The 19,367-nt window shown below is 43.4% G+C and overlaps 1 protein-coding gene across 2 annotated transcripts in view; it reads right to left on the bottom strand.

Moving 5' to 3' along the window:
* PI4KA (phosphatidylinositol 4-kinase alpha) overlaps positions 1-19,367 on the bottom strand; it is a 162,055-nt gene that overhangs the window by 110,738 nt on the left and 31,950 nt on the right. For both annotated transcript variants that reach the window (XM_044275544.1, XM_044275545.1), the window contains exons 6-14: positions 15,640-15,896; positions 15,325-15,391; positions 14,402-14,550; positions 12,943-13,008; positions 12,482-12,578; positions 11,096-11,287; positions 9,549-9,649; positions 9,329-9,458; positions 7,471-7,600 (exon numbers count right to left, since the gene is read on the bottom strand). In XM_044275544.1, coding sequence (XP_044131479.1) covers positions 7,471-7,600; positions 9,329-9,458; positions 9,549-9,649; positions 11,096-11,287; positions 12,482-12,578; positions 12,943-13,008; positions 14,402-14,550; positions 15,325-15,391; positions 15,640-15,896 — 1,189 coding nt within the window. The remainder of the gene's footprint in view (positions 1-7,470; positions 7,601-9,328; positions 9,459-9,548; positions 9,650-11,095; positions 11,288-12,481; positions 12,579-12,942; positions 13,009-14,401; positions 14,551-15,324; positions 15,392-15,639; positions 15,897-19,367) is intronic.

Below are 19,367 nucleotides of genomic sequence, written 5' to 3'. Positions count from 1 at the left end.
CCCTCACTATTCTGGCTCCCCATGACATTTCTGCCATCCTCCAGCAGACTCAACCTAAACACCTCACTGCACAGCGCCACCTCCGGCTTCCGTGTAGTTTGCTTCTGCCAGATAATGTCAACATTCAGAGGTGCCACATCCTCCATCCTGCTGCACTCCTTCCTCTTCCAAGGGGGGAGTATACTGGAGAATCTGAAGATTTTATTGATCTACAGGCACACTCGAGCTGACACCTCTGAAGCCAGAGGAAAAGCCCTAGCTGACCAAGCTGCGAAGGAAGCAGCAGTGAAAGAGGAAAGAGTCCAGTCAGACCAGATTATGATAACACAGGAAGACCTGGAACAAGAAGAAATCACATGGGACCTCCTGAAACAAATACAGAAGCAGGCCACGCCACAAGAAAAATTGGATTGGCTAAAAGAGTCAGCCCAAGAAGAGAAAGAATCTGGACTGTGGACCCAAGGAAAGAGAGTATCTCTGCCCAAAGCTCTCTATCCTCTGATAGCTTCAATAGCTCATGGGCCCACCCATCAATCTAAGACCATCATGAAAGAACTAATAGACAATGGCCCCAGGTATAACCCCTGTCCTGGTGAGGCATACTCAGTCTTGCCTCATCTGTGCGCAGTGCAACCCGGGAAGACCTGAGCCTACACCAACCAAACGTCTCCCCAAAGCCCAGTACCCGTTCCAACGGATTCAAATTGACCACATCCAGATGCCAATGTGCCAAGGGTTTCAATATGTGCTAGTAGTGATAGACTTGTTCTCTGGGTGGCCAGAAGCCTACCCCGTCCGAAACCAGACAGCAACCACTACTGCAAAAAAACTGATGCAGGAGCTTGTCTGTAGGTTCGGAGTACCTGAGGTCATTGAGAGTGATCAGGGCCCAGCATTCACTGCTAGTCTAACCCAAGAAGTCTGGAAGATGGTAGGGTCACACTTAGCCTATCACACACCCTACAGACCCCAAAGCAGCGACAAAGTCAAACGACTGAACGGGGTACTGAAGTCCAAGATGCTGAAAATGACTGGGGAGACAGGGCTCAGTTGGGTACAATGCCTGCCAATAGCACTATTTTCAGTTAGACACACCCCTAGGCCTCCACACCAAATTTTGTTTAGGACACGGCCTAGGATGGGACAGTACTTCCCACAGCAATTGCAAATGCATTATGAATCTGTTGCTAAATATGTGATTGCCCATAGTAAACAATTGTCTAACATATGTGCACAAGTTTTCTCTTCCATTCCAGATCCTGACTCCCTAGAGGGAATACACACTCTCAAACCTGGAGAGTGGGTGGTGGTAAAGAAACACGTCAGAAACACCCTCGAACCACGATACGAGGGGCCGTACCAGGTGTTGCTGACTACCCCGACCTCTGTGAAACTCGATGGAGGCTTACCTGGATCCACGCCTCACATTGTAAAAGAGTAAAGGCTGTCCCGACGACCCTGGAACAATAAGCCATGAGGATTCACATACTGATCATGACTTTGACTGTAGGCAGGGCCGGCCTTAGGTGTTCAGGCGCCCTGTGCGAGCTAACCTTGTGGCGCGCCCCCCCCCCCCCCCAAAAAAAAAAAACACTGCTTGTTGCTGGCATCATGGCATAGGCTGGCTGACTATCCAACCAAGTAGTTACCAGCCCGCACACCCCAAAGGCCGGTGTAATGTTATACTTCCCTACTTCGTGAGATCTCCCTACCCTCGTCACTTCCGGTCGCACCGGACATGACGTGAGGAGGTGTGCAGCGCCACGCAGGCGCACAACGACAGGTTAGGGAAATTTCACAGCAGAGTGCGCATGCGCCAGGAGCCTCGCCGGCGGTTAGGGTAGGGAAAAACTATGGGCCAGTGCGCAGGCGCAGTGATCGGATGGATGTTCTCAGCTGGACACCGGCCGACACTGCGCATGCACCGGGAGCCTCACCAGCGGTTAGGGAAGGGAAAAATTACGTACGGGCCAGTGCTTTTTCCCTACCCTAACCGCTGGTGAGGCTCCCAGCGCATGCGCAGTGTCGGCCGGTGTCCAGCTGAGAACATCCATCCGATCACCGCACCTGTGCACTGGCCCATAATTTTTCCCTACCCTAACCGCCGGCGAGGCTCCCAGCGCATGCGCACTCTGCTGTGAAATTTCCCTAACCCGTCGTTGTGCGCAGTGCGCCCCCCCCAATATAATAAACATTGGTGGCGCAGTGCACCCCTCCCAACACCCCAGTATGATAAACATTGGTGGCGCAGTGCGCCCCCCCAACACCCCAGTATAATAAACATTGGTGGCGCAGTGCGCCCCCCCCAATATAATAAACATTGGCGCAGTGCGCCCCCCCAATATAGCAAACATGAGCGCAGTGCGCCCCCCAATATAACAAACATGAGCGCAGTGCGCCCCCCCCAATATAACAAGCATGAGCGCAGTGCGCCCCCCAATATAATAAACATTGGTGGTTCAGTGTGCCCCCCCAACACCCCAGTATAATAAACATTGGTGGCGCAGTGCACCCCCCATATAATAAACATTGGTGGCGCAGTGGGCAGTGCCAATGAGGGTTAAAAAATAAAAAAATAATTAACTCACCTCCTCCAATTGATCGTCTCCTGTTCTTTCTTCAGAACCTGTCAAAGGACCTTTGGTGACATCACTGTGCTCATCACATGATGCATCACATGATCCATCACATGATCCATCACCATGGTAATGGGCCATGTGATGAGCTCAGTGACGTCACCACAGGTCCTGAAGAAAGTGAAACAGGAGACCGGCAGGCGGCAGCTACCCGATCAACTGGAGGAGGTGAGTTAATTTTTTTTATTATTTTTTAACCCTCATTGGCACTTCCCACTGTGCCACCAACGTTTCTTATACTGGGGTGTTGGGGGGGAGGGGGCCGCACTGTGCCACCAACGTTTCTTATACTGGGGTGTTGAGGGGGGGGCGCACTGTGCCACCAACGTTTCTTATACAAATACAGGAGGCGGGTGCCGGAATCAAATAGCCGGCACCCGACCTCTGTGACAGGGAGCTGCGATCAGCGGCAGTTAACCCCTCAGGTACCGCAGCTGATCGCAGCTCCCTGTCACAGAGGTCGGGTGCCGGCTATTTGATTCCGGCACCCGCCTCCTGTATTTGTATTACAGGTCAGTTATCTTCATTGGTGGCGCAGTGGCCTCAGCCCCTCCCCTCCTCCTCCCATGTCTCTTCTTATTGGCAGCTGCGGGGCAGCAGGCAGGTCAGACACAGGGGAGGAGGAACGAATCAGGTCAGACAGGGGAGGGGGAGATGGAGGGGGCGCCCCGAGGGAGAACACAAGTGCAGCCTCGCCTGCCGCATATTACATTGCGAGCTGTCAGCCGCCCAGCGCCCCTGTTGCTATGGCGCCCTGTGCGGCCGCACAGCCCGCACACCCCAAAGGCCGGCCCTGACTGTAGGCATATCAGCAGTGTTCACATCACTGGGTGATGAATGGGACAATTCACTGACACGGCACCATCAAATTCTAGTCCAGGGGTTGAGACACTCAGATTGTTGGATCTGTACCCACAGTCCCGTGAGTTCAACCAGTATGCCTTATGTTGCAATTCCCTTGGAACTTTCTGAACTGATTGACCTGTCTAATTCTACCATCTTTCTCACTAGCATACACCAAGTTAAATCCAGTACAAACAAGGACAGGGAAGTAGCCTTACCTGTTGCAGGGTGGGCAGATGCCCCATGGCTCATGATAAACAGATCAGGACCCTCGGTAGATTATAGCTCTACTCCTTGGCAAGAGGGACACTGGGCTAATGTCACATGTTTTCCTAGCTGGACACACTGTTATTGTCTCCAAGTACAAACCAAAGGTATGACATTTAGTCCACACATACACTCAGGTTGCAATGATTCAAAAACAGACAGCCATGTACAGTGTATTGGTGTAGATGCTGAGAACGGAAAGGATCTGCCCTGTAACAACCGTACTGTACAGGATCTCCGGACAGGTATATTAGCTAACGACACCGAAAGTCAGTCAAAAGGATATGAGTTGGTGAAAGGGACACAATTAGCCAAACTAATTACCCGATTATTCAATGGCACAGCAGTGGCAGTTCCAGACGACATATACTTAGTTTGTGGACACAAAGCATACAAATGGTTATCCCAGAATGTCACAGGACTGTGCACCATCGCCAGGCTTACTCCTGCCACCTTTATAGTACCACACTCTGAAATTGACATAAATGCAGTACCTAAACACACCTTGTATCGTAGGGCCAAAGATAACACACCCAGACCAAATGGCAAGCCACATGTAGTAGAGATGAGCATTTCCAACAAACTGTTAGTTCCATCTTCATATATCCCATGATAGCGCAGATGTGGGATCATCTGGTAGTAGCAACAGACTACCTGGATGACCAAATATGGGAAGTGATGAGACTTATGAATACCTCAAACATTGTGCAAAACCAGTTAATCATTGTCACCAACCAACACACATTAGTTCTAGATTATGTTACAGCTAAAGATGGAGGTATGTGCCAGGTTGTGGGACCCTCTTGTTGCCATTACATAGACCCGCAGGGTAATTTGCAAGTTAAGGTGGGTATAGAGAAAATGGCGGATTTAAGAGATAAATGGCTGGATGCACATAAAGCTGATAAAGATACATGGTGGTCTGATACCTTCTCTTCCCTTAACCCCAATAACTGGTTCAAAGGTATTGGGGGTTGGCTCATGGGAATTGTCCAAGTAATATTGCAGGTAGCCCTAATAATATTGGTGATATATGTAGTGATTAAGCTCGTTCTTATTTGTGTGACCCGCTTTTCAAAAAGAATGAAGAAAACTGATGAACGACCTATTATGCTCCTCTACGATGAGGAAGGACAGAAGGAAACATCGTTCAACACAGCTCCCCCTCCTCACAATGATGCCTGGCTGAGATAGGGTGATATGAATCCCAGGGTATTACCACAAGTCCGAGCAACCGGGAGCCTACCTATAAGGGGTAGGTTGTCGCCACTGCGGGTGAAGAGGATACGAAGGGTATGCCCAGGGGATTCGCTAGGCAAAGGGAAAGTCTACAATCAAGTCTCCAAGGGGGGACTGTTATGGACTATTGATACAAAATGGATACTTGCTTGTTGAGCTAAGATGGCGGCCAGGCATTCAGCCTACACCTATAAACTAGAATCTTACTTTGTGTTTTTATCATGTGTTTCTTTGTGGTTTCCGTTCAGCTCAAGCAAGCAGCTACAAAGAAAGTAGTAACGGTTTCACCCAGGAACAAGGGGGGGAGTGAGGAGGAATTTCCTCTGGCCGTCAAGGTTACAGAAAAGTAGAGAGTTCATAGCCAATAGAAAATATATACTTTATCTTACACCCCCCCTCACTCCCTCCTCTCGTGAAAACTATGTATTGTCTTTTCTTAGAAATAAACCAGAGATCCTTTTTAACTCCATGTAGTGAGTTGTCTGTCTGATCTCTCCGTGCGCACGTATCTTAATTTGGAGCAGTACATCAACTGAACTGGCAGCTTTGTCAGAACCAGAACAGCAGTCTATTGCATCCTGCCAGAGGCTGTGACATGGCCCTTTCAGAAGGCTCCTGGTTGCCATGCCATGTACCACATGACTGCGTTCTCAGGGTGCCGATCATAAGGAGCTACTTCCGGGTTTTATTCTCAGGAAAGGTCATCAATAACAGATCGGCGGGGGTCCAACACCTGGCACCACGGCGATCAGCTGTGGCTCGTACGTGCAGTCTCCCTTCTCTCTTCCTGTTCACCGCTGCCATCTATGGTCTTCGCCATACACAGCAACAGCGGACAGGAAAAAAAGAAGAGACGGCACGTGCACACTGCGCGCACCACCCCCTAATACAGCTGATAGGGTGCCAGGTGTCAGACCCCTGCCGATCTGATATTGATGATCTATACCAGGGCTGGCCAACCTGCGGCTCTCTTCAGCTGTTGCAAAACTATAACTCCAAGCATGCCTAGACTGCTTACAACTATCAGCCTACAGCAGGGCATGGTGGGAATTGTAGTTTAACAACAGAGTGTCTTTGAGCGAGCAGGCTAAGTTGTCACAGCTTTTCATCATCCACAGAGAATATAAAACACCGGTATTTAAAAAAAAAAAAATTGGGGTTAGGTATGATGATAAGTGTCCGAAGTGCATGGAGGAGGGAGCGGATCTGGTACACATGCTCTGGTCGTGTCCAGTGATAGGTCGATATTGGGATGAGGTGCGGATTATGATTAATCACAACTTGGCGCTGTGTCTGCAAATGGACCCTAAAGTTTGTGTGTTGGGGTATGTGTCAGAAATTGGAGGGAGTGAGTTGCTCAAGGTGGCGGTGGGAAGGCTGCTGTATGTGGCCAGGAAACTGGTGGCGCAGAGGTGGATCCAGGGGAGTCCGCCAACAATAGAGGAGTTTGTGAGAAAGGTGAATGATATGTTGGTCATGGAAAAAAGTGTGTTTGTTAAGAGAGGCTGTCCTCAGAAGTTTGAGAAATTGTGGAATGAGTGGTTGTCTCATACTCATATTGTGCTATAAAATAGGATGGAGATTGTCTTATCCCTATTCATTGGGGGGGGGGAGGGGAGAAGGGTTGGCAAAGGCTTTGACTTGATTTGGTTTGTGCCTTTTAAAATTTTTTGGACCATGTCAGGTTTTGCAAATGTAATTTGTATACCATTGCAGTTATTCTGGATTATGTACGTTGTCCATTGTCGCAATGGTCTGATGCCTGTAGATGTACTATGATATTTTACATTACTGTGTTTTGTATTATAGTGTAATGTGGATCAGATTACTGAAAATGCTCACTATAAGTGATCAATAAAAACGATTTGATTTAAAAAAAAAAATAAAAAAAAAAAAGCCCGGACAACCCCTTTAATCGCTCTGATGTAGCAGTCGATACTGACTGCAGCATTTGAGGGTGTTAAACTCCCGGGATAATATCTGCAATCCTGGCAGTGAAAGCCAGGTGCCTGCTATAACCATGACATACTATTATGGCACAGATCATGAACTACAAGCACTCTGTGACATATTAGTATTTGATGGTTGATTCATTTTTCTATTATATATTTTTCCAAATTATACATTGCTCATATCCAGGGGTTACCATCACCTTGCAATTCAGCAGTGGTGGCCGTGCTTGCACACTATACGAAAAGGCACCAGTCTACGCGCAGCGCACAGTCCTGGCCACCAGAGAAGCAGACACCTTTTACTAGAGTGTGTGAACATGGTCACCACTGCTCGATTGCAGGATGGTTGTAACTCGTGGATACGAGCAGTGTAAATTTGTGATAGAAAAATGAATCAAGCAAGCTAAGAAAGCAATATGGACAATCACAATACATTAGTAAGTCACTTGAATTAACTTTGCCTACATGATAAATGCAATTTGCTGAAATGAGGCAACCCCTTTAAGATAGCGACATGCAAGCATCAAGCATACCTGCAGATGTTTTCAATGGCAATGTCTCGCAGTTGCTCATACATGGAGGGCTGGCTCTTCTTACCATGTATGACATTCATTGTTGATTCGGAGTGCTCATTTGTGATGCTGATCTTAATGTCATTACCGCCTGTGAATAAAAAGGTGGAAAAAAAAATTTGTCTGCCAAGGATAGATACAGAGCTCTGGCATTTGGTACCAAAATCTGGTCCAACTCACAAAACCACTGAAAATACTATCAATGGAAAAAAAGTGAGAGACTAAAAGGAAAAATAATAAAAGCAAATTTGAGATGTCTTTTTGTTAAAGGAGTATTCCCATCGCAATCATTCATGACAGAGATCGCCATGTCCATTGTTTGCTCAGTGAGCAGTGCTACACTGTTTCAGTAGTTCCCATGGATATGAATGTGAGCTATGAAAAAATTGTAACCGTGCACTCGGCTGTTGCTATAACCCAGGCTGTTTCAGAATACAGGTATTCCTATCTAGCCATGGATAGCAGAGTTGTTAATATCCTAAATAATTGCGTGGAATAGGTAAAAAAAAAAAAAAAAAAAGGAACATGACTGATCCCACGTCGTCGCCCTTCTGACGTGGTTCTGGTCTCTGCTTCTGCTCTCCACTTCCTGCGCCCCATCTTAACACACAGGAAATGTCTTTGTCTGCACAATCAGCCAATCAATGGCTGAGGTCGGTGGAAAAGTGGGCTATGTTAGGTAGGTTCATGCCAGATTTATCATCTGTGGCTTTCTAAGGCTACTTTCACACTTGCGGCTGAGTGATCCAGCAATTAGTTCCATCGATCCGGCAAACCGCATGCCTACTGATGGGATTTGTAAGACTGGTCAGGATCCTGATCAGTCAGAAAAATGCATTGAAATGCCGGATCCATCTTCACGGTGTCATCCGGCAAAACAGATCCGGCATTTTATTTTTTCACCTTTTTTTTCGGTCTGCTCAGGAAGGACGGATCCAGCATTCTGGTATTTTGAATGTCAGATCCAGCACTAATATATTCCTATGGAAAAAAATGCCGGATCCAGCATTGAGGCAAGTCTTTAGTTTTTTTGGCCGGAGATAAAACCGTAGCATGCTGCGGTTTTATCTTTTGCCTGATCAGTCAAAATGACTGAACAGAATGCTCTCCATTCAGAATGCATTTAGCCCTTTTGACAGAACTCAGTGCTGAAAAAGAAAAACACTAGTGTGGAAGTACCCTAAAAAGTTGCAAAATAGGTGCAATCTTAACTCCATTGGGGGTGGCAAACAAAAACTGGAGCAAGATCTCTATACAGAAGTGCAAAGTTTAAAGATGCACAAAATTTATAAATCAATGTGCAACATTTGATACATTTGGTGCAAATTACAGCAACACAGTCTCAAAGCTAAACTGACTTCCAAAAATTCCCCTCATGATAATTTCACCCTGTGATGGAATGGTAAAAAAGGCCCTGCTGATTGAGGCTTAGTCTATGTTCACATTTTATCTTGGGACTATGTAACAGTTAGACGTCGGGGTATTCCTCAATGTATGCCTCTGATGGAAGGCTCAAAGTGGAACATATCAGGTATAGGCTCCTATTGCTACAGTGTCCTTCTGCATAGGAAATAGTCATAGCATACTAAAAGGCACTTTTAAGGCATACACTGGTTGCATGGAGAGGCCTATGGACATGTTAGAGGAATGTGACGGGAGATCCTCCTAAAGTATATATCCAACAAGGCTCAAAATGAGATGTAAACAGGGCCTTACTTTGTATGCCATATTTAAATAGATGTAACAGATTAAAGCCCAAAAGTAATTATTTTGTTATACTGATGATGTGTTCCCACAACTGAATATGACCCCAGCCTACCTGATTGATATTGGCTGTGATATTTATAGAGCTTCACCAGCACTGGAGAAGGTATGACCAGGAAATCCCGAAGAGATGGAGTTACAGAATGAACCACAACAGGAAAGCGTTCACAGAGACGACCCAATCCCTTGTAGGAAGAAAAACACATCGTATAATATTATAAGGAATGGCATAATCTGCATATCACCATCCTTCTGCACAACTGCTAGAAGCTCACCTGTAAGCAGCAGATCAGGAGAGGCATGTGGGCAATGATAACCTTACTAGACGTCTTCGACTGCAGCTTTTCAGACAGTTTAATGCATAGATTCTCTGCACCTGTAGTGTAGTGAAAAATGAGGCTCTGAAATGGTACGTGATGATCCACAATGGGAAAACCGCTTTATTTAAAATTAGACATATAGGGGGGAAATTATCAACGCCAGCATAGGAGACTCGATGGGACCCTCTCCCACCATACAGATCTATTATAATTCATGCCAGAAACTGGCATAATTACAGAACAAATTTACACCAGCTCATAGCTAGCATAGATTTGATTTCCTGGCACATGACTGCCAGAACGAGAGGCTGTCTTACACTTTGGCACATCTTACTCAAGTGTTTTTTTTTTTTTTTTTTTTTTTTAAGACCGGCATATGAAAGGCCAGTCGTTATAAAATTCCCCATAATGTTGTGAAAAAAGTATTCTGCCTACTTCCAAATGTACCCTATTTATTTTATTGTTTTCAAACTGAACTGTGATTAACAATATCACATGTGGACAAGTCTGGAGAACATGGCGGCCATAACCCCTTGCTCACAGTCCATGTATCCGCACCAGTGAGTTCCTTGAGATCCGGCATGTGCCTAATCTTGTTGGAAAAAACAGGACATTTTTTTCTTCTGGTGTTAGTTGGTTGTTCAAAGATGTCCAGGTAAATTGAGGTTTTCACAGTTGATTTGAAGAAAATTGGGCCCACTACTTGTGTTCTTGACAATGCGCACCAAACGGCAATTTTAGTGCTTAGCCCTGTCATCTTTCAGTTCCTGCGCACATGTTATTCGATACGGTTTCAGGATCAGAGATTTCAGCACTCGCCGACACATCGCTCTTTAGACACCAACTTGCTGAGACCGTCTTGGAGTTGATTTTTGGGGGCTACTTGCAACCTGCTGCTTAATTTCAGGCGTCCTGATCTATGGAGGCCTCAGTTTCTTCATGTTTGCAGCAGAGCCAGGGTGATGCCATTTCTGAACCAGCCTCTGAATACAGCGTTTAGCTGGTGGGTTTGTTCCTGGGTACTTGCCGGTAAAGGTCTTGTGTTTCCTTGATCCATCTGCTTTGCACATAACCTTCCACAATAAATATTCGCTGTTCCAGGGAGAACACCAACTTTCTGACACCATAGGACACTTATCAAACTGAATAATAAATCCGTCTTAGTTGCCCATAGCAACCAATCAGAGCTCAGCTTTCAGTTCTTACAGGCTCAGATTTAATATTAGGAAGTTTGATTAGGAAATACTGGAGTGGGCTACTTTTTCGTAGGCCACCCTGTATAACGGTAAATATAACTGCTGAAGAATTACTGGATTTATTACCATTATCCAGCACTAATAACATCTAAGAGAAGGGAACTTCCCCCTTGGTCTCAAACTGTTGTTGTAGAAATTGAGTCCAGTTCCTTTGATAAAGTTGTCACATTATTGGTCAATAAACTAGCAGAAATGGACACATGGAACAGTATGATGGTTGTAAATGTACACTAATATCTTCCTTACCTTGCTCATCCTTTACAGCCCATACCATGAGGTCCACACAAGCGGCATTAGCCTGACATCTCAACTTCAAAGGGCTTAGTTCATTGTGCAGTCTATCCACATCATGTAATAACTTCTGTAGTTCAGACTGGCTGCTGTTAAACTGCTCAAGTACAAAGTCATGGATTTCCTTCACAAAGGAGGTCTGGAGGTCTAAAAAAAGGTAAAATGATAAAAAAGTCTTACAGGGTCATTTAGTAAAACGCGGTCTTAATAACCTCTGCTGGATCCGCCAAAGTTATGTTGAGGCATCGGCCTCTACATAACTGTGAGGCGTCCGCCGCCACTCTAAATCTAGGCCCGCAGATTACCAAACACAGATTACGGCTCAAATAAACTTTGTGTAACAGTCTACAACAGATATACTGTACGCCAGTTCATCGCCATACCAGTTAGTAAATGACCCCCTTAGTTTCCAAAACACAAAAATATAAAAGCTTATATATAATTAGACAATTATCTGGTTTTAACAATGCCAGGTGGAATGTAAATCTTTTAACACCATTTCAATACACCTGGCATCAAGGGAGCTGCATCTGTGTATATGTATTTTGTATTTCTCTCACATATTAACAGCTTATATGAGAATATTTAATGTACAGTAATTTTTTTTAAATACAAACAAATCTGAGAGGATGGTTCTCTGGATATTAATTTTATACTGGACTGGACGTTAAGTCACTCCATGTGTTCTACTTCTTATCCTGGCACTTTAAAGGGTTGCGCAGCACCAGTATACTGATGACCTATCCTCAGGAGAGGTCATCAATATCAGATCGGCAGGGCACCCCCTCTGATCAGCTGTTAAAAGAGGAGGCGACCTCTTCACTATTGAACTGCACGTCATCTAGATTGTAGTGGTAGTGCAGTGCCCCAGGATCTAAGCAAAGACTGGAAGAGGGCACCAGAGCACTCAGAATGGAGCAGTGGGAGCGTTTAAGGGGTCATCTGGCCAAATAAGTAAAAGGCAGGCTCTCTTTACCGATCCCCCACTACTCCCATTCCAATGCTTCCAGGCTCCCCAGCAGCCTATACCAAAGAAAATGACCGGTCAGCCAGTTTCTGACTGAGTGGTCAGGTCCTGCATGTCTAGAGAGAAAAAGAAAGTAGAAACCAGGGCATGACCGCCAAGCATCGAACTATCGGCAAAAATAGGATGATTTGATCTATTATTTTACAATATTGTAAGTCTTTTTTTATTTTATTTCTATCTTAATGGTCATAAAATCACTTTAAGAAGTGAGTAAACTCAGTTTTTATACTATTACATGTGTTTTGTATTTTCTTGGTGGAACATTACCGTCCCCTTTACCAAGAACTATAAATCCCAAATACATTGACACTTACCTTTCATGTTATACAGTGTATCTCTGAGCATCTTAAACATTGCTACGTAGAGAGGATCACTAAATGTCTTGTAAAAAAGATCAGCGCTGGGATTAGCCTAAAATCAGTAAATAAAGTTAGCTTATATTATGCAATAAAAAAAGCAGTATTAAAAAATAATCTGAAATCTAAACATAACTAGAGCTGCCAAAACTAGCTTTATAAAAACTTTTCCCATCTTTCCACAATAAAAGCTTCATAAAGCAAGAACCACAATGATCTCTGATATGACAGGGGACTCACAATGGGAAAAAGGGGCTTTTCAAAATGCAGAATCCTTGAATCTTAAAATGTATATTTTAAATTGTTTCCTGTTACCTTATTAAGATACCATTCTCACCAAAGTTCATGTATTTTATGAATAGGATGTAGATAAAGGATCTATTTCAATGTACAGTAATCCACATACTTAGTGATATTACCTCTGTAACTTCAGTGATGAGAGAATCCAGTGAGCTCAAAAATGGATCTGCAACAATCTGCTTCACCTGCAATGCAAAAGAAAAAAAGTGAAAATGGCTTTGTAGCCTTTTACAATGTTCTAGAGATGCTCTTGTAACCTTTGAATAAAATGCGTTTTGTTCTTCCCACAGCAGGTAATATGGTCTTAAAAGAGTCACTGTACTGTCACACAATTTCATTTCATTTAATAGAGAATGTTGTAACTAGTAAATTTCTAAAACAATTCATTAAAACAATTTGCCTGCATCCACCTGAAAAAAGCTGTAAAGTCATGATGACGACTAGGGGGTCTACACGTCCACTTACGGTAATTTGCAGTCCATTGCCTGTTGTACTTTCACTTTGTGCCGGTCATCTAATAAACCTCATCTCTAATTTACTGGGAGGTCCTAAACACTTATTTAAGCCACATTCTAATCAGCAAGATAAGAACTGAGCTATAATGAGTGTTTATAATGTCCGAGATCACAGATAAGGAGCCTGTCAGATTAGCTGGCTGACGGAGCAGAGAGTACATTCAGATCCCTCTATTAGAGCATCTCAGCTCTGTACAGAGAAAAGGGCTCCATATTTGTGATAAAGACCAATTTAAAAAATGATTTTAAGCTTAAAATGAGTACAGTGCAATAATAAAAAACATTGTCCACAAAAGGTGTATATAGCCTTAAATAGTGCAATAAAAAAAATGCATCTTGTGCTGCAAAAAATAAGCCCTCATATGGTTATGTGAACGGAAAAATAAAATGCTATGGCTATTGGAATGTGGGGAGGAAAAATTTAAATAAGTGCAAACATGAAAATGTCCTAATGCATCTGTCAGCAGATTTGTGACTGGCTGACCTGTTACATGTGCTCGCTAGCTAAAGGCATCTGTATTGGTTCCATATACATATGTGCCCACATTGCTAAGAATAATTATGTTTTAATATATGCCAATGAGCCTCTAGGAGCAACGGGGGCGTTGCCGTTAAACCTAGAGGCTCTGCTCTCTGCAACTGCAGCACCCTCTGCACTTTGATAGACTTCTTCAAAGCCAATAAAAGTGGACAAGATGCAGCAGTTCCAGACAGAGCTGAGCCTCTAGGTGTAATTCTCATTTGCAGACTCATTTGCATATATCAAAACATCACTTTTCTCAGCAATGCGGGCACATATGAACATGGGACCAACATAGATGCTTTCAGCTGCCAAGTGCACATATAACAGGTCAGCCAGTTTCATAGGTACAAATCTGCTGACAGATGCCCTTTAAAAGGGTTAAGTTTTTAGTTTTTTTTAGATGCTGTTTTAGAACAGTTTTGGGCCAACCTCATCAAATGAATATTCATAAACAGGCAGCAAAGAATCCAGAATCCTCAAATCTCAGTAACAGCATATAACAAGACCAAGTTACATTTAGCAGCCATGATGAGACTATACCATGCACAGTAGTTGACGCAGGTTTTCTTGAGGGATATCAAAGTCTTTATTGTTGATACCAGTAAATAAGGGGGAGACAGAGAAGCTGGAGCTGATGGTGGTAAGGCAATAATCTGGATCTACTGCACTTCCATCTGGTAAATAAGACCCTGTGAGAGGAAAAACACAGCAAAAAAAATAATGATGTTCATATCTGTAGGTTTTAAAATAATTACATGATCAAACTATCCAAGAACTAATAAAGTCAGTATACAGTATAGAAAAGTCAAGTGTTTGACCTATTTAATTAACCCTTCCAGTCTCCTCATTTCCACTGCAAGTGAAAATAACATTACATAGTTTGTACCCAAATACGAAGTTGAGTAAATTGCGTCATCTGTTTTACTGATTATGAATGCTTTTCTTGTTATTTATAAACACAGCTGAATCTAATATTCTACTAGTTGCCCCTGGTAACAGACAACAGTTAAGCTTCACTCTGTTGTCAGACATGTGACCTAACAGTTTAGCTTCAATGCAACACACTGCACTCGGACAAGAAAAGGGCAGACTTGTGAATTTACTTTTCTCATCATGTTATTAACAAATCAGTATGACAATCATGAACGTAAAAAAGCAGACGCACCTGACCATGGTCCCACTGCTGCTCCGTTTCGGGCTGCTTCTGGTCCCTGCTGAACGTTGAGGTAAGGCTCAAGCAGATGTCACCACTGAGGCTTTTGAATGGCCACAGTGGTCATGGGACCCCTACCCTTCCTGGTCCGGAAGGAACCAAAAGTGGCAGGGAAAGGAGCAGAGGTGGGACCATGGGCAGGTGTGTCTACATTTTTATGTTCAGTGGCACAGGTCTGGACAAAGGGGTTGTTGGCTCCAAAGCTGGGCAACCCCTTTAATGTATTTTCAAAACAATTGTGATCCATTACCTTCAAAATACTGCATGGTGGATCCAGCAGGAGATCCCGGCAGGGGAACGACACGATCTGGGCTGACCTATGATGAATCAATCAGAATGGCAACAGTTTGACATTCGTGCTTAATACCAAATTATTATTATTTTTTTTACCTGCATCACTAACCATGTAAACAGGATTTCCTCTTTTACATTAATAAAGCCTAATTATACAAGGAAAATTAAGAGATTCTATTCTGTACAATTTCACTGATCTGTGTGCTTCTTGTCAGTGAACTGAAGCCTTTGTTTACTTTCAAATAGTAACCGTATGCAATTGAACATTTACCTGTGAACTACTAGATACACTACTAGTCTTTCTCTTCAGCGAGTCCCCTTGACATACATTGAGCAGTGAATTTGGAAGAATAGATCGAAAATCATTGAAGGAGCGCCTACGAATTCCTTCCAGCTCTTCCGTAGCCTTCAGAGATTGGGGGGAGATCTTGGGAAACAACTTGGACAGTAGAGACTCTTCACTGCTATATCTTCCAAAAGCCCGGGATATACCAATTAAACATGGCACGGCATACTTGCACAGGTATTCTGCAGTCAAAGTGAGTTTGATTAATTTAGATCATGAAAGAGGAGAAGTCACAAAAACATTTGCAAACAATACTCATGCTGCTGTAGAAAACCACAGTATGCTATTTATGACTAGACAATTAAAGGGGCTCTTCAGGAAAATAAAAAAAGGCTTGCCATGGGATGCAAAAGGGTGTGAAAAACAAATGATCTTTTATCTACTTCCTGCTCCTATTCAGACAGCGGCAGCAATGACTCAACTGGAGAGCATTCCTATCCAACATTAGCACGAAGTATAGCGCTGTGAGGGCCTAGGCTTCAATGGAACGGCCGTGGTAGGGGAGCGGTGGGGAGAGTACAAGATTTTCTATTTTTATTTTTCACACAATTAGTATCCCACTGCAATCCTTTTTGTTTGGCTTGAATACCACTTTAATGTATGATAGGTAGGGGTCACTCTGAGAAACACCCACAATCAGCAAAAAAAAGGGTCTGCTGCCAGATATTACAACCCAACCACTGAACCCAGTTTAATTTTTATCTGCTCAGCAGCAGCACCTGACACAGTCCTACTCATATGGACATGACTGTGTCAGTAACTGCAGTGAAAGGGACGTGGCGCTCCAGGGAGTATCACTGGCCCATCAGAATTACAGAGGATACTCTGTGGACCCAGGCTCTGACATGATAACGGCTGATCACCAGCCAATAGGGTCTAATTCTTATTGGTTCATTCATAAATAATTGTAAACCACTTTGTAACTCAAATTAGATCTTAATGATGATCCGATATACAATAAAAAAGTGGAAGTGCACATTTTCTGTATAGAAAGTTGGTGGGTCCAAAGAACTGCAAGCCAACACAGGCTGCCATCCCTTAAAGAGGTACAGTTGAAACCAGAAGTTTACATACACTATATAAAAGGACACATCTGCATGTTTTTCTAAATATCTGACATGAAATCAGAATAAACCTTTCCTGTTTTTGTCAATTAGGATTACCATAATTATTATTATTTGCCAAATGCCAGAATAATGAGAGATTTTAAGGCATTTTTATTACTTTCTGCAACGTCAAAAGTTTACATACATTTCATTAATATTTAGTACCATTGCCCTTAAAATCTGTATGACTTGGGTCAAACGTTTAGGATATCCTTCCACAAGCTTCTCACAATAGTTGTTCGGAATTTGGGCCCATTCCTCGTGACAAAACTGGTGGACCTGAGCCATGTTTGTTGGTCAACTTTTCAGCTTAGTCCATACATTTTCAATAGGGCTTTGTGATGGCCACTCCAAAACATTGACTTTGTTGTCCTTAAAGGGAACCTGTCATGTGGATATTTGATTATAATCTAACTAATTATATACAAATCATTAACTACTAAAAAGTGCCTTAGATGTATTTACTTACTGGTGTGACAGATGGTTACCTCATAATATACACACAAAGATGCCGCATGCTAATGAGCTGATTTGAGTCCAGCGTTTATAAAATTAACAGCTATAGCCACTCCCCTGCCCACCTGCTGCTGATTCAGATGGAAAAAAACTGTCAATCAGCAGCAGGTAGGCGGGGAGAGTCAGGAGCTCATGAATATTCAGGACTCATCATTATGAGCTGGAGCTTTTCAATACAAGATGTTGGCAGATTGACTGGGTCAATTAAAGAAAGTGACCCAGCATTTTGCTAAGAGAATCAGTCACTTATTTATGTTGCCCTTGGTTAGGACACCATAAAACTGGTGACAGGTTCCCTTTAAGCCACCTTGTAACCAGTTTGGCAGTATGCTTCGGGTCATTGTCCATTTGGAAGATCCATTTCCGTCCAAGCTTTAAAGGGAACCCGTCATCAACTTTATGCTGCCCATAGTAATGGCAGCATAAAGTAGAGACAGGCGAGTAAGTGGTTGCCAAGAACCAACATTACAATCATTTCAGACTAGGCCTGGAAAAAGAGTCACGGCCTCCTGAGAAGAGTCATGGGTATTTCTGAATTTCTGCTCTCCCTGCCCACCTGCTGATTGTCTTCTACCTAGTTTTCTCCCTTTCTTTCTAGGAGAGACCTGCTAAGATGGGTGAGAGTGCAGGAGATTATGAATAACCATGACTCTTCTCAGGTGGATTTGACTCTTTTCAAGGCCTGGGCTGCAATGATTATGATGTTGGTTCTCAGCTTACTTTTAGCTCATGAGTGACACACAGCTGAAATCAGCATTTCTGTCACTAATTTATGCTGCCCTCAGTGAAGACAGCATAAAGTTGATGACAGGTTCCCTTTAACTTCCTTGCTGATGTCATGAAATGTTGCTTCAGTATTTCCACACAATCTTCTTTCCTCGCACCAGACCCCCCTGCAGCAAAACAACCCCACAACATGATGCTGCCACCCCCGTATTTCACAGTTGGGATGGTGTACTTAGGCTTCCAAGCTTCTCCTTTTTTCCTCCAAACGTAACGATGGTCATTACGGCCAAAAAGTTCAAATTTTACTTTTGTCAGACCACAGGACATGTCGCTAAAAATGTAGATCTTTGTTCCTGTGTGCATTGGCAAACACTAATTTGGCCTTTTTACGTTTCTTTTGGAGTAATGGCTTTTTCCTGGCAGAGTGGCCTTTAAGCCCATGTCGATACAGTACTCGTTTCACTGTGGATATTGACACAATCTTACCAGCTTCCGCCATCATCTTCACAAGGTCTTTTGATTTTGTTCTTGGATTGATATGCACATGTCGGACCAAAGCACATTCATCTCGGGGACACAGAACCAGTCTCCGACCTGAGCGGTATGATGGCTGGACATTCCCATCTTGTTTGTACTTGAGTATAATTGTTTGTACAGATGAACGAGGCACCTTCAGGTATCCTGAAATTGCACCCAAGGTTGAGCCAGACTTGTGCAAGTCCACTATTCTCTTTCTGATACCTTGGCTCGTTTCTTTAGACTTTCTCATGATGCTACACAAAGAAGCAGTGTGTTTCAGGCGTGCATTTACATAGGGGTGTCTATAATTAACTCAGATGTTGCCAACAGACCTAACGGAGGCTTCCAAACACATGACATCATCATATGGGCAGTACAGGATGTTTAAAAGGCATAGTAATCTTAGCGTATGTAAACTTTTGACATTGCAGAAAGTAATAAAAATGCCTTAAAACATTCTCTCTCTTATTATTCTGGCATTTTGCAAATAGTAATAATTATGGTTATCCTAATAGACCAAAAACAGGAAAGGTTTATTCTGATTTCATGTCAGATATTGAGAAAAACATACATATGTGTCTTTTTATATAGTGTATGTAAACTTCTGGTTTCAACTGTATACAGGTCATGACCAATAACTAGGATAGGTGATCAATAACAGATTGATGGGGGTCCAGCTGCCTGCACACCACCAGGGGCAGTTCATACACACAGCAATGCCCCCGAAACAGCACAGCTCCATACACAGTGTAGCGTCCAGGAAAAACAACTGGTAAAAAATAACGT

The sequence above is a fragment of the Bufo gargarizans genome, chromosome 1, assembly GCF_014858855.1.
Source record: "Bufo gargarizans isolate SCDJY-AF-19 chromosome 1, ASM1485885v1, whole genome shotgun sequence".
NCBI lineage: Eukaryota > Metazoa > Chordata > Amphibia > Anura > Bufonidae > Bufo > Bufo gargarizans.
Note: the sequence above shows the minus strand (reverse complement) of the source record. Positions and strands in the feature narration are given on the sequence as shown.